Raw genomic sequence first — 15,147 nt, 5'->3', positions numbered from 1 at the left:
GCCCACTTCCTGCGCGCTGGCTTGATGAAGTAACATCAGCGCGATGTGGCGTCACCACCCCCAATCCAGCGGCGCGCAACACGGAAGTGGCGCTGTCCCTGGGCAGCGCGTGTCGCCAACTGTGGGCTTCTCGGAAAGGACGGGGGCCCGCACCATCTTGCATCGGACAACTGGGGCGGCGATTTGGCCTGTCTAACCGCGCGGTCGCTCAGCCCGCTTCAGGATTGTAATTTGATCATCGCCTCGGCAGTTTACAAATTCCCTCTGTGCCTTCCCAAATCTTTCCTCTTTGGTGCAGCCCAGGGATTCCTGGTGATGATGTTATATGTTTCAAGGAGAATTATTTTGAACTATTTCTCCACCCTCCTAGAAATCCTAGAGTTTCAATGCCACCATCCTGGGAAAGGATCTGCCCTGTCTACTGATTCACCATAGGCAAAACAAAAATATCTGCAGACATCGTGGTTAAAGTAAAAACACAATGCTGGAGCCCTTAATCAAGGTAGGTTGATGAAGGGCTCAAGACCAAAATGTTGTTTATGTATCTTTGCTACAGGTATATAAAGTGCACTGTTTGACCTCCTGACTTTGCCCAACAAAGGCAGAACTGATGGTACCACTTCAGTACTTTGAAATGTATACTTAGGTGAGCTACATGGCCAGTCTAAAATGGAATGTACAGGAATTTTGAGTCAATTCGTGCTCTGCGATTTATCCTGCAGGACCCCTACAACTTTTTGGAGGAAGCCTAAAACGTAAATAGTCCCAGAAAAATGCGTTGCTCATCCAGCCACTGGGATTTGTTGCACTCAGGTATTTGCAGTCTAAAAAGGCGCCCAGTGTGAACGACCATCCAGGCAGTCATTATGTTAATTTTTTCAGCAATTTTCCTGACATTGCAGTCTAAAAAACATTATTCTCTGGATGGAGATTGCTGCTGCTTGGTAGATAAGAACTGAGTGTTGGGTTTCAGATCTCAGCCATTAGGACGTTTCACGTCAGGCCTCTGCCTAGAGGCCGGCTACAAGAACGGATCAAAAACTTAAAACTTACCTTTCAGACAGCAGCCCTAAAAGGCTGCTCCAGTGTCCCATTCATATCCAGAGGCACCTCATAAGCCCTCCGGAGCCAATGGAGGTGGGGGGGGGGGGGGGGGGGGGTGGCGACTGGTGCCGTAGCATCACCCGTCATTAATACACGGCAGAGCAATGGCCGTCTTCCCTACCCATAATCCCACTCGCAGCTGGAACCACTCTGTGGCAACCCAAGTTTGTCCTATGGGTGATGTTGATTATTGTCTGTCTTCGTAGTGAGATGGTTTCTGAGATATGAAAAGTGAACCACATTTTCCAGGGACTTACTATAGATCTCAGATGAGGGAAGGTCATGTTTGGCAAGAGAAAGTTGGGAGAGAAATGTTATCTTTCAAATGTATAAATATTAGTTTAAAAACGTGCTTTCATATCTTTCAGTGAAAGCATTAATAAAAAAAAAACTTTCATATGGATCATATAACAACGGCAGTGACTGGGACTGGGTTTTGAATCCTGCTCTTTCTATAAGAAGTTTATAAGTTCTCCCCATGTCTGCATGGGTGACTTCCAGGTGCTTCAGTTTCCTCCCATCCTTCAAAAACATACTGGGGTTGTAGGTCAATTGGGTGCCATTTAAGGGCACGAGCTTGTGGGCTAAAAGGGCCTGTTACCATGCTGTACGTCTAAATGAAGGCATTAACAAAAAGAATGAAACCGTCTGTAATGGAGAGTGGAGAGTGGAGACACAGCGCTGCTCTGAAGGGTCCTAATGCTGATGGCTCTGTCCAGGCTTTCGACAGCCTGTTAAAGGAGCTGACGGTTTTATTTTAAGCTCCTGCAACCGCAGGGTCTGTGCCCATGATGGCGCCACCTGTGCTGGGCCATGGCCAAAAGGGGATTGCAGACTCTGAGGAGAAACGGTCCTCATTGAGAAGGAGAAGCAGAGGAGACAACCCTGCAGGACAATGACCATGGCAGCGGACCAGTTAGGTGCTCAGTGGCTGAGGGACCCACACAGGCTGGTGTGGGCTGCTGGAGATTGGCTACTGGGAACCAGGTATTGGAGCCAGGATTTGAGAGGGTGTTGAGGGCAAGAAGGGCTCCCAAAGGGCTTTGGGTGCTAAGGGCATCCTGATTGCGTCAAAGGTTTATATCTGGAGTTTGGGTTGCTGATGGATCGAACAGAAGTCTGTGTGGCACCCGAGTTTACAGGAGTGCTGAACGTGAATTCGCGGACACTCAGTGACTCTGAAGGGACACTCTTTTGCTTCTCTTTCTCTCATACTCAAAGGGGCAGCAGACGACTCGCAACCCTATTCAGAATCTGCTTCAACATTACAAGTAAGTTTTGACCTTGCGGCAGGCAGATGACAATTTTGTGTAATATTACATGTTCTGTATTATTACATACAAGAAAGGAACCTTGTATAGCTTGGTCAGTTTCAAAGTGCATACAAATGCAAGCTTCACTCTGTAATTTGATGTGAGCCTGGAGAGACCTTGGTTCTGGAGTGATGAAAGAGTAATCAGCTCTCATTCATCCTGTAAATTAACTCCACTCCTGCTTTTTGGAGTTGAGCTGCGTAAGGAAGATTTAAAAGAGAGTCAGAACAATGACTCAACCGTATTTGATCCCAGTCACTCTGTCCCCTATGGAAGAAGGTGCTTCGCCGATGGCGAATATCTACCTTACTGCAGGCCAAAGCAATTTCATGTAATATGACAGTTTTATTACAATGACAGTCAATTGAATCTCGAAGAAGCTCTTCAATGCCCTCTTCATCCGCGAATTTGCTCCAGTTGTCTTTGACTTCATTCCACAGCACACCATCTCTCGTGACTTCAGCCACCACAACTGGCCAAAAAGCTGAGAAGTCCATCCAAGGTGTCTGCAGCAAATAAAATCTGTGCTAAAGAACTAAAACATGGTCAGTGAAGTATCAAACTCATCCTTCTTGCCTGAGAAGAGATTATGCAAGGCAATCTTATAATTTTCATAAATGAGGCCATATTCAAACAAAAAAAATCTTCAATGAAGATAATGACAGCGACCTCAGTCCAGTAGCCAAAGAGCTCCTTCCAGAGTTGCAGTGTGAACTCTACTCTTCAAGAAGTACACTATACCATAAATAAATAAGTAGCAATCCACATCAAACATGGTACACTACCTTTTTCAATTTCACTGAAATATTTTATGGAGAAACTTTCATATTTGCCTGTGCTCCAGCCACTCACAACCCTATTCAGAATCTGCTTCAACATGACAAGTAAGTTTTGACCCTAATTAATGGGTTCATCACATCCCAGCTCGTGATATAACCCAAGCTGAAGCACTTGTTACTGAAGACATGAAATTTCCACAGATTTCATTCAATTTCCTGCTTGAAATGTAAAACAATCACCAGGAATCAATAGACTCAGACATTTCCTCTGCAAAAAAAAAGAAAAACCATCAGAAATAATTAAAATACTCTGCGAATACATCTGTGCAGAGAAAAATCAATCCCCTCAAAAAGCACAAAGTACCTTTTTGAAGTGAGTTAACCTTTGTCCATTAAATTAAAATAACAAATTTGCAAGTTTCTGCCAGCTCCTACAAACCTGTTTTAGTGTTGCTTTAATAGCTATTGGGTAAACAGTGCTTAGGTTTGAATGGAAACCACCCTGACTACAGGTACTGGAATTGTTTGACCTTCAACTTCAGGGATATGTTCATGAAAATAATTTTATTAAGCCCTTAAACCACAAAGTTCCTTATTCAGCCATGCAGAAAATATTCATGTTGTGAGTGTTACATAAAGCTGAAAAAGTCATAGCATTGGAAATGTTTTCTTGCACATTCTCCCCTTGTAATCACTGTGTTTAATGATTTAATTGTAAATAGTGAATAATGGAAACCTTTTGAAATACATTTGCAATGCGCTTGTCAGCAACTGTTCAGTTTATTTTTAGATCTTACTGCCACTGAATCAAATCGTAGGTAGTATTGCAGGCTGGCCTTGACTCTCCCGCATGGCGGGTCACAAGATAGCAGAACTCGTGCTTGCTTCTGTGTCGTTGTAGCCTGTACCTTGCAAGCCAGGTTTGCAAATTAGCAGGAAATTAAGAGGAGACCATGGACATAACATATTGGGCATTTTGGACATGGAAATCATGTTCTTGTGATCAATCTGGGGTTTCAAATTAAATTGAAATGTTCAGATGGAAGACCGAGTTAAGTTTGTGGTTTTGGATAGATTTGGGAAAATAGATGCGTAATAGACTGACTTATAGAAATAACACACATTTGCTGGAGGAGTTCAATCATTGAGGAACCAAAATGCTGCTTGATTTTTTTTTTAAGGGACAATACTGTTCCTAATTCACATTAAAAATAAACTTGGTCAAATTTGCTTAAAATATCAAACTAGAAAGAATGCAAATTCAGAGAGGAAAGCTCAGACATTATAAGCTAAGTAAGAAAAAAATGAATTGGCAAATGGTAGCTGGTGAATTCTTTATATAGATAAACACTACATATCAGCTAAATTTCGAATTAGGAGATAATTTGATTTATAGGTTTTAGCAGGCTCATCATCAAGCCTGAGGTCAATAAATATAGAAAGAAATATTATCTAATCGAAAACCACATACAAATTGTCCAGTTCTCTTATCACTAGTCAAACAATGACTCCAATTCTAATCCATGAGAGGAAGATCATATGTCCCAGCTGTGGGACCATGAGACGATTCTTGGCCTGGGAGATATTTCAACCATAAGGAATGTTGGCCAGCCTTAGCTTTTGACCCTCCAGTGGAGGATGGCACGACTGAAGAGCCTTACTGTAAATTGTATGGAGAAAACTCATCCAGAAAATTACCACAAATTGTAAGATCAGTTCAAACACCAAAATCCGATCAAAAGCAAAAATGCTTTTCACATGGGAGATGAAAACTCAGAATCAGAAATGGGGAGGATATATAAACAAATCGTTTTAAGCTCTTTGGGGGGGGGGGGGAGGTCACCAGCCAAAATGGGGCTGAATGGTCCCCCCTCAGGTTCAGCTGGACCTCCCCTGTGTCTGCACAACTCGATGCCATCGGGAAGGGGGGCACTTTCAAGCCAACCTTTTGTTGTTTCAGACAACAAGAAGCCGATGATGCAATTCGCACCAAAACAATATTCCCAGTACATGTGTTTACCTGTGTCATTTATTAGAATCAAAACAGCTCTACCCACATCCTGGGCATTTTCTTTTTACACTGAAGGGACCCCACTCATTTTATATTCGAATGTGCAGAATCAACGCGCATCTCTCGGCTCATGCTTATTTATAAGGGCTCTCAAGTGCCTCATCAATAAATATGAAGCTCGGTCAGGTTACACCAAAGAACAAGGGATCCCCTCTCAACATTCGCACTTCGTTTGCAAAATGACGGGGTCCGCAGGTAAAGTGAAGCAGCTGGATTCGGCGGCCGGGAACCACTGAAGGGGGTCCCGAGGTGCCCCCCAAACCCGCTCCCGCCTCAAGGGCGCCGAGGCGGCAAATGTCGCGCCACGCGTGGCAACAGGTGCTCCGGGAGTGGGAGGATTTCGGTTTCCGAAGCGGGGGCTCGGAATCACGGATCCGTTAGCCGTACCTCCTGCACCTGAGCTGACTCCGCCTCGGACGCCAGCTCCTATCAAGCAGTCACCCTTGCGCGAAAGAAACCCCACCCCTGCTCCAATTGGAGACCTGCTCTCCCTGGAACAAGTGAGGCGGAGAGGGGAGCGCAGCTGGTGCGTGGAGCTGCTGCGGGGAGGTTTGCTGAGAGCAACGGTTTCCAAGACGAATGGCTAATGCTGGGCTTGAAATCCTGGGGCTCGCCCTGGGCGTGATTGGGTGGCTGGGAGCCATCATCACCTGTGTCCTTCCCATGTGGCGAGTGACCGCTTTCATCGGGAACAACATCGTGGTGGCGCAGATCATCTGGGAGGGTCTGTGGATGAACTGCATTGTCCAGAGCACCGGCCAGATGCAATGCAAGGTGTACGACTCGCTCCTGGCGCTCTCCCAAGATCTCCAGGCTTCCCGAGCCCTGACCGTCATTGCCATCGTGGTGGGGGTCCTGGGCATCCTCATCTCCATCGTGGGAGCCAAGTGCACCAACTGCGTGGAAGACGAGGCGACTAAAGCCAAGATTATGATCGTGGCTGGAGTTATCTTCATTCTCTCCGGGCTGATGACCCTGATCCCCGTGTCCTGGTCGGCGAACACCATCATCAGGGATTTCTACAACCCGCTGGTGACCGACGCCCAGCGGAGGGAACTGGGCGCCTCCCTGTACATCGGATGGGGCACCTCGGGGCTGCTGCTGCTCGGAGGGGCTTTGCTCTGCTGCTCCTGCCCCCCGAAGGAGACGAAGTACGCGCCCTCCAGAGTGGCTTACTCTGCCGCCAGGTCGGCGGGTCACAGTGGATACGACAAGAAGGACTATGTGTGATTCAAGGCGACCTGCCCGCCCTCCGGTGCCTGAACCCTCGAGGACTCGTAACTCTGGGGTGATTTTATTGTCCTTTTTTAAAAGAAAATTAGTTAATTCTTACAATTTAAATTACTTGTTCAATTCATGAGATAAAATAACGTGGTCGTGTCTCGTCTGTATTAGTTCAGCAGAAACAGGCGAAAGTTGGGGGTTGATTCTTCGTGTCGCGGTTCCCTGTCGTTCCCCTTTGATGTGGATTTTAAACCCCCCCCCCCATCCCATGAATCCATAACAATGTTGATCATCCCTTGCTTTTGTCCGAATGTGATTGACCTCAGAAACTGATCGATTTTGGGGATGGGAGAAACCGAGGAAAGTTGCAACTTTCGACGTGGTTTCACGATGCACAAGTTTCATGGGTTGGAAGACAATGGTCCGAAGAAGGGAGAGGAACCGGGACTCAGTTCAGTACAAACATATTCACGCTTGTAAAATGCATGATGTTAATGAATAAACTTTGCAGAAAGACACGTGGACCTCACAATTCTTTTAAACAAGGGAACCTTCGATAGGTTGGTGAGCTGCGAACTCGTGGGGTTGGAACAAAGATCCGTTTTAAAGGAGACGTCGCAGCCACGCTGAGATGTGCTCCTTGAGGAAAGGTTCTGGCTCAAAAGAGAATCGAAATAACACGGTGGCCATAAATTAACTCTTACAAAGGCGTTGTTTTGTTTCTAAAACAAACCTTGGTTGATGCACCAAAAAAAGCTTTAAAAGACTGCAGTTATTAAGAACTTCCAACTACCAGTTAGTTACTCCTCCCTGTCTCCCCATCGACATTCTCCGGAGATCACCTCCATTCAGAAAACTGGGAGTTGAAGCCTATTTCAGTTTAGTGCCAGTCTCCCAAAGCTCAATCCCTCTCCTTTCTGCTGCGGTTTTTATTTACTGTCTCTTTGTTCTTCTCCTGCCTCCTTCCTGCCAACTTCTCTCTGTACTTTTTTTTTATATTGTCTCTGCCTTTTTCCTTTCTTCTCACCTTAACCTATATTTTCTCCCTTACTTTTCCGCCACTCTAATTCCTTGTGGCCCTTTTTTCTCATCTCTTGCCTGTTACTTTCTCTTCCTGCTCCCTGTTATGTACTCCTGTCCTTCCCCATTACTTCACTGTTCTTTTTCTCTCTCTGCCATTCCTTCCCTTCTATTCTCTTCATCCTTTTCCTTTGTCATCTCAGTCATACCATTGGAAAACAGGCCTTTTGACCCAGATGGCATTAATATCGACTTCTCTGGCTTTTGTAAACCAACCCCCCCCCCCCCCCCCACCAACCACCCTCTTGCTTCCCCTGTCTCCCTTTGCACAGACTTGATAAATTCTACCTTGTCCCTTATCACATCCAACCTTTTGTTGGTCTGGATTCGTCCCCCATTGTTTGAATTCTGAGACTTTCTGATTTTTCCTTGAGGAAGGGCTCAGGCCCGAAACGTCAGCAAAATATCTTTATCTCCTATAGATGCTGAATAGACCAGCTGAGTTCCTCCAGGATTTCAGTATTTTAAACACAATCATTTTGTCCACTTCTCCTTCCCAATTTCTCAAGACTAGATCAGACATTGCTCTCTCCCTTGTGGGACCCTCTACAATATTGCCAGAGAAAACTTTCCAGTACAAATTCCACTCTGTCCAAACTTTTTGCACTATTACTTACCCCATTAATATTTGGAAGGTTAAATCCCCAACTATGAACTATGAGCCTCACTAGTTGACCCATCTGTAATGTTACCCTGACACCCTTTTTTTATAAATTTTTTATTTTTCACACCAAAAAATCACGTTAGCCATGATATACACTTTTTCTTTTTCACACATATACAGTGACTTTTTCTCCCCCCCCTCCTCCCAAGCCACCCCCCCACCCCCCCCCTCTCACCCTGACACCCTTCTTAATGCAGAACACTCTCTTTTACTCCACCTCTTGTCTTCCCTGAAGCCCCTGTACCCTTACAATGTAGAGCTGCCAGTCCTGCCCCTCTTTTAAGCAGATGACAATCCCAGGTACATGTTTATCCATGCTCCAAGTTCATCCACCTTACCTGACAAGCTTCCGGCATGAAAGTGGCGCAATTTAAACTAACCACTCTTCCTCACTCCCTACCCGAAACTTTCTCTCATCGTCCTCCATTCCAACTTTTAACCTCTCACTTGCTTCTGTCCTACATCGATTCCACCCCCCTGCCAATCTAGTTTAAACCCACCTGTGTAACACTAGAAAACCTGCCTGTCAGGATATTGGTCCCTCTCTGGCAGTGCAACACTCCTTTTACATTACTAAAGTCTTAGCCTACATTATGTACTCAAAATTAAGGAGGAAGACTCAGATATACATTCTCTCAGGTGAGTTAGTTACCAGATGCAACATGTCCCTCTTGAACAGGTTACCTGTCGCCCAGAAGAGATCTGAATGATCTAAAAACCTGAATCCCTGCTGTATGCACCAGTTCCCCAGCCATGAATTATTTTGGCATATTTCCTGTTCCTGTGCTCATCAGCACATTACATCAGTAGTAACGAGTAAAATACAAAAGTCTGCAGACACTGTGATTGAAGTAAAAACAATGCTGGAGAATAACATACTTTGATGAAGGGCTCAAGACTGAAACGTTGGTTATGTATCTTTATCTTTGCTACATAAAGTATACTGTTTGACCTGCTGTGTTTCTCCAGCATTGTTTTTACACCAGTAGTAATCTTAAGGTCCTGCTTCACAACCTCTTACCCAAGTGCCCGTACTGATTTTGCAGGTCCTCATGCCTTAGTCTACCTATGTTGTTTGTACCGATGTATTCAATGACTGGCTGTTCACCTTCCCCTTAACAATGTTCTCCAACCACTACAGTGACATCCTTGACCCGGGCATCTGGGAGGAAACACACAATCCTGGTGTCACTTCTGCGGCCGCAGAAAGTCCCGATTGTCACCCTGCAGCCACAGAATCTCCTGTTGTGTTCTCCTCACTGTGGAGTCTCCTGCCATTATCACCCTGCCTACCCACACCCTTCTGAGCCTCAAAGCTGGTCACAATGCCACTGGACTGACTGCTACTCCTAGCCCCTGGAGGGTCATTCCCCCCCAACACTATTCAAAGCAGTATACAGGTTAGCGAGGGAACTGGCCGCAGGAGAACACTGCACTGTCTTCTTACGTCGCTTGCCTCTCCATCAATCTGCTGGCTACCCCTTAGGTGTGACCATCTCAGTGAAAGACTCATCTTTGATGCTCTCAGCATCCTAAATGGATCCAACTGCAACTCCAGTTCCCAGTCCCTGTCTGACAGGAGCTGCAACTGGGTACACTTTCCACAGATGCAGTCACCAGGGAAAGCACAAAGATATTTGAATTCCCACACTGGCAGGAGCATTCACTGCCCCATCATCCTGTCCACTAAACTCTAAGGTTCTACCTCAGCCTCTGCTCGCTCAAGCCAAACCCTCAAATCCTGCACTTGTTAACTCCTACAATAGCCACTCCACGTGAACTATCTTTTCGTTTTATTGGCTATAGGCCCAACTCTATATCTCCACCTCCAGCACCATTCACATCTCCTATAGGCTGCAATGGACCAAAAATTACTTTTTTATTTCTTATTTTTGCACAATTCTGCAGTGCAGAGACAGGGTTTTTAACCCATTCAGGTTTTTTACATTCCATGATGCACTTTCCATAGTTCCTCCCTGTTAACATATCCAATTTCCACCTCCCTCATGTAGTTACCAAGCCTCATTTGGATCTGCATTCCTTTTCTGCACCTATACTCCCCTCAACTGAATGGGGGTCCCTTCTCTCCAATTCACTTTCTACCTTTATTTATTGGCTCTGATTGACTTCTCCCTCTATGGCCCCTCCATCTTCAGCCTCAGCCATTCTCATTTCCCCATTTTCTTTATTTCTCCTCATCTCTGTCCCATCTCTGCTCTCTCTATCCTTCTGCCCCCTCTTTATTCCGCACTTCCTCTCTGGTTCTCTCTGTATCCTCTCATTCATACTGTTTTCAACCAGACAATCTCTCATTTCCCTCTCAAATTCCCTTTCCCTGCCTTTCCCTTCTATTTCCTCTTTTCGGTTATTGGCTTTTTTGTCTAAATTTTTCCCTGTCTCCTTTCTTGTTTATTTTTTCTTTTCACTTCACCCTTTTGTTTCATGGTGTCGACTCAATGTTTATTCAGTCTCTTCCAATCACTTTTTCTCCCATCTGTTCTTTCACGTTTGGCTGTTCTTTTCTGCCACAGGTATTCACCCGGCCAATCCATTTCTTGGTAATATTTTTTCGATGTCAAAAAGAGGATTCCCTTGCGGTGAGCTAGACAGTGAAGAATGAAGAATTTGCAACGGTGACTAGATTTTTTAATGTGTGAGATGTTTAAAAAATTGTTGAGGTGTAGCTATGGATGATGGAAGTGAACAGAGGAAGGGCTTGTTAGCCTTTGCATAATCATATTAGGAAATTTCACTTTTTGAACATGGAATGAAAGTACTCCCATTAGGGTTCTCCAAATTTACAAAGTGTGGAGGGAAATTTGAAGATTAATATATTTGCATATTGTTCTTTGTGTTCATCCTACATAAGTTCTGAGTGCAAAGCTCTACTTGGTGATTTGTAGCCCGCATTTGTTACAGTTGTGGTGTATTGGTGGAGGGTGTAACAACATAGATGCAAAATGGGAGCCATTTAAAAGAAACGATAGATGAAGAAGGTAAAATTAAGAATGATTTTTGTTCAGGATCTCATTGTCGGTAGATTGGATGACAGACAATCCCTGGGCACTGCTTGAACCCACCACTTGCTGCAGGAAAGCGACAAACATGGTTGGAGACATAGGAATAATGTAACTGATCCCATTACTGTTCAATCTTGGTTCGACCTGCCTAAGTCATCATTCAGTGGTAACTAACTCACCTGAGACAGGCAAATGTATAGCTGAGTCTTAATCCTTATATTTGAGCACATGATGTAGGCTGAGACTTCATAAAGTAAAAGTGGAGTTGTACCGCCAGTGCTAAACTGGGAGCCCATTTGTCCTTTTAGTGAGTTCAAAGAAAACTCGCTGCTTTTTCCGAGTGATCACTTCTGTTACGAAAGTAAATTATCTGTTTGTTTTCACATCAGGACCTATCTGCGTACAAATTTACTGCTGTCGTACATGCATTACAATAGTGACTTCAAATTAGTTGAAAAGTGCTTTGAAATGTGAAGTTTCATAAATCCAAGGTATTTTTTTGAACACAACTTCAGTTAATGTAGCAATTATGGTTTTTAGACTGCAGGCATGTAACGGCACTATCAAGGGATTTTGCCACCACACGGGAAGTCTAAAAAAGAATGTGCAGGAATTTTGAGTCAATTCTGCATTTTATCCTGCAGGACCCCTACAACCTTTTGGAGGAAGCCTAAAGTGTAAATCGTATGGGAAGAATTCATTGTCTGTTGTCCACTCTACTGCACGTCCAACCACCGGGACTGTTGCACTCAGGAATTTTCAGTCTAAAAAGGTGCCCAGTGTGAACGACCACACGGGCAGTAATTATGTTAATTTTTTCAGCAATTTTCCTGACATTGCGGTCTAAAAAAATTAATGACTGATATTAGGAACCGTGGCCTAAATTCCCTTGTAATTATGTTACAAAGTATAATGTAGAGAATGGAAACAGGCCCTTTCTATTCTCACCATTTATCACACATTTACACGAATCCTATGTTAATCCTTAAATTTATCCTCCCCATTTTCTCATCAATTTCCCCCTCTCCCACCCAAAGATTCTATCATTCATCTGCACATTAGGACAGTTCGCTTTGACCAATCAAGCCACCAACCATCAGATCTTTGAGATATTTGTGTTTGAGTTTCTTTTTACTCGTTCCTGCATGGCATGCTAAACTAAGATTTTCCATTGTATCATGGTACACATGACAACACTGAGTTTCATTGTGTTGTGTGATTTGCAATGGGTGAATGGTCAAATAAAGGGAAGGACCATAGCCTGAGGCAGTCTCTCTATGAGCTGGTTTTATGTGGGAAGGTAGTACATCTTTATTGGTTTGGTTTTCATTGAGTTGTATATTAATGACATCAGAAATGGGGTTCTCAAAATAAATTGTTTCCCTTCATATCAGTGCCTTCATGAACCATCTGCCACATCTTTGCTTAAGATTTTCTCTCATTATTAATCCAGTAATTTAACCGCAAAGTTACCAGACCCTCACTTTTTTAAACACTTCACTCAAAAGTTATTCTTTCATCAGAATTATTTCCCCTGTTCTTTTCTTGTTGTTCTACCCATGCAAACTGACCCATTACTTTCTGACTGGTAATTATGGAGCACCAGAATTAATAAACTAAATATAAAGTCTACTTTTTTAGGCTCAAATAGATATTTAGAATTTATGAGGTGGGAGGTACAAGAAGTTTTGTAATGAGTTTGAGTGGACAATGGATTGTGAAATGGTGCTATCAATTAGCCTTTCACACTGCCAACCCCCCAAGAAGTGGGTAAACTTACCGGGCCTGCTGCACCCAGGGAGCCTTTCCCACAGCACTGTGATTTACCTGGTTCATCTGGAACCAGGAATTTTAAGGGGAGGGAATCTCGCCTCCTGCAGTGACGTCGTGAGTGACGTATTGCGTACGGTGCTCTGACACTCCTGCCGACTGCACAGTTATATTTCACTGCGCGGCCGGCAGTTGGCGGAGCTGTCAGAGCGTGGTGTGAAATATAACTGCCGGACTGATGCAAACACGCTGGCACTAACGTCATTAATGATCTGCCTGGTATGTCGAGTAGACAGCTACAGAGTAATTAACGAGTTAACTTGGCCAGGTTTTGACACTTGCCCCCACCATGAGTCAGACCTCAGTTGATTTTTACTCGCCCTGCCCAGTTGGGACCTTTCACACTGCCAGATTACCTGCTGTGGACCTGATAAATTGGCCGGTTCAACCCACTTCTACTTGGCAGAGTGAAGGGGAATTGACCCCCTTTGATGACCAAAAAGGAAAGAACTTGGAGTTAGCTTTGATAAATTTATGCTCTTCTTGCCATATATATTCCAGCTGTAAACATTTGTTGAATGTGGTGCATTAACTTTTATATAAGAACGTATAAATTAGGAATAGAAGCCAACCACTTGGCTCCTTTAGTGTTGAGCTTTTCATAAAGATCACAGCTGATCTGACTGTCACCTCAGGTCTGCATTCTCACTTATCTTCAGTATCCTTTACCTTCCTTGCTGATCAAATAGTTGTCTGTCTCTGAAACGACCTTGGAAGAAGACTTCGTGATGCTTGATTGAGAGCAAAAAAAAATCACGTGTCTAAAATGAAATGTTCTATTTTCAACTAACTCAGTTCTGTATTCTCCCACAAGAGAAAATGTCCTCTTCAAATACATCCTGCAAGACCACCAGAATCATATCGTTCAGTTAAGTTCCCCTCTCATTTTTCTAAACTCCAGTAGAAACAAACCAAACCTGTCCATCTCTTCCTCATTCGTCAACCCACTCATTTGATATTATGTTGTATAGAGGGTTAAGGGTATGAGGTAGGGAAGGTTTAGTTTGCTGGGTGAGTTTATATACAGTGCCCTCCGTGATATTTGAGACAAAGACACTTTTATTCTTTTATTTCCCCTCGTGTGCCACAATTTAAAATTTACAATCACACAATTCATGTGATTGAAGTGTACAGTCCCGATATTATTCAAGGTTATTTATATACATTTTGGTTTGACCATGTAGAAATTTCAGCACTTTTTATATTATTTCAAGACACCATAATATTTGGGAGATTTGGCTTCACAAGTGTTTGTGAGTACGCAGGTATTTTTAATTGTTTCTTTGGTACAGATTGCTAAACTTGCTTCTAAACTTTTGAACACCTTTGAAGTCTGCAGTTGCCATTTTTCAACACGAGGACCAGATTTGTGCCCCAATGAAAGTCAAAGAAATCATTATGAGGCTGAAAAACAAGAATAAAACATTGCCAAAACCTTAGCATTGCCAACATTAACAGTTTGAAACATTGTTAAGAAGAAAGAGCGCACTGGTGAGCTCAGTAATCGCAAAGGAAGATCTCCACTGCTGATGAAGGAAAATCCGCAAACACCTGCCTGACAGATCAGAAACATTCTTCAGGAGGCAGGTGTGGCTGTGTCAATCACTACTTTCTGCAGAAGACTTCGTGAACAGAAATACAGAGGCTACACTGCAAGATGCAAACCACTAGATAGCCGCAGAAACAGGGTGGCCAGATTACAGTTTGCCAAAAAGAATTTAAAGGAGTGTGTAGAATTCTGGACAAATGAGACCTGATTCAGAGTGATGTCAAGAGCAAAGTGTGGAGGCACAAAATCCAAAGAGTCCCACCTTATCTATGGGGGTGATGAAGCTATGTTTGGTCTGCTAAGTTTTTCCAGTATTGTGTTTTTTACCACGAGCTTGGTGTAAATCATGTACTAGGACTGGATCACAAGACCCTACAAACTCTCAGGAGGGTAAGATGCTCTAGTCTACCCATTATCAAAGTTTTTTTGGGGGGCCCCCCCTCCCATGATTCTGCTCACTGTTTATGATGAAGCAGTCAGGTTTTGGTTTTTTCTATTGTTTTCTCTCTTACC

At 43.8% G+C, this 15,147-nt stretch overlaps 1 protein-coding gene across 1 annotated transcript; it reads left to right on the top strand.

Annotated features, from left to right (window-relative positions):
- The first annotated feature begins 5,727 nt into the window (after positions 1-5,727).
- Positions 5,728-7,009, top strand: LOC138749862 (claudin-4-like). The gene is given in 2 exon segments (XM_069911819.1): positions 5,728-6,424; positions 6,426-7,009. Coding segments are annotated over 2 exon segments (780 nt in total). The 5' UTR covers positions 5,728-5,846; the 3' UTR covers positions 6,628-7,009.
- The last annotated feature ends 8,138 nt before the right edge of the window (positions 7,010-15,147 follow it).

Source organism: Narcine bancroftii, chromosome 14 (assembly GCF_036971445.1).
Source record: "Narcine bancroftii isolate sNarBan1 chromosome 14, sNarBan1.hap1, whole genome shotgun sequence".
In the NCBI taxonomy this organism is placed as follows: domain Eukaryota; kingdom Metazoa; phylum Chordata; class Chondrichthyes; order Torpediniformes; family Narcinidae; genus Narcine; species Narcine bancroftii.
The sequence above is the reverse complement of the archived record's forward strand: the minus strand, read 5'-3'. Positions and strand labels throughout refer to the sequence as shown.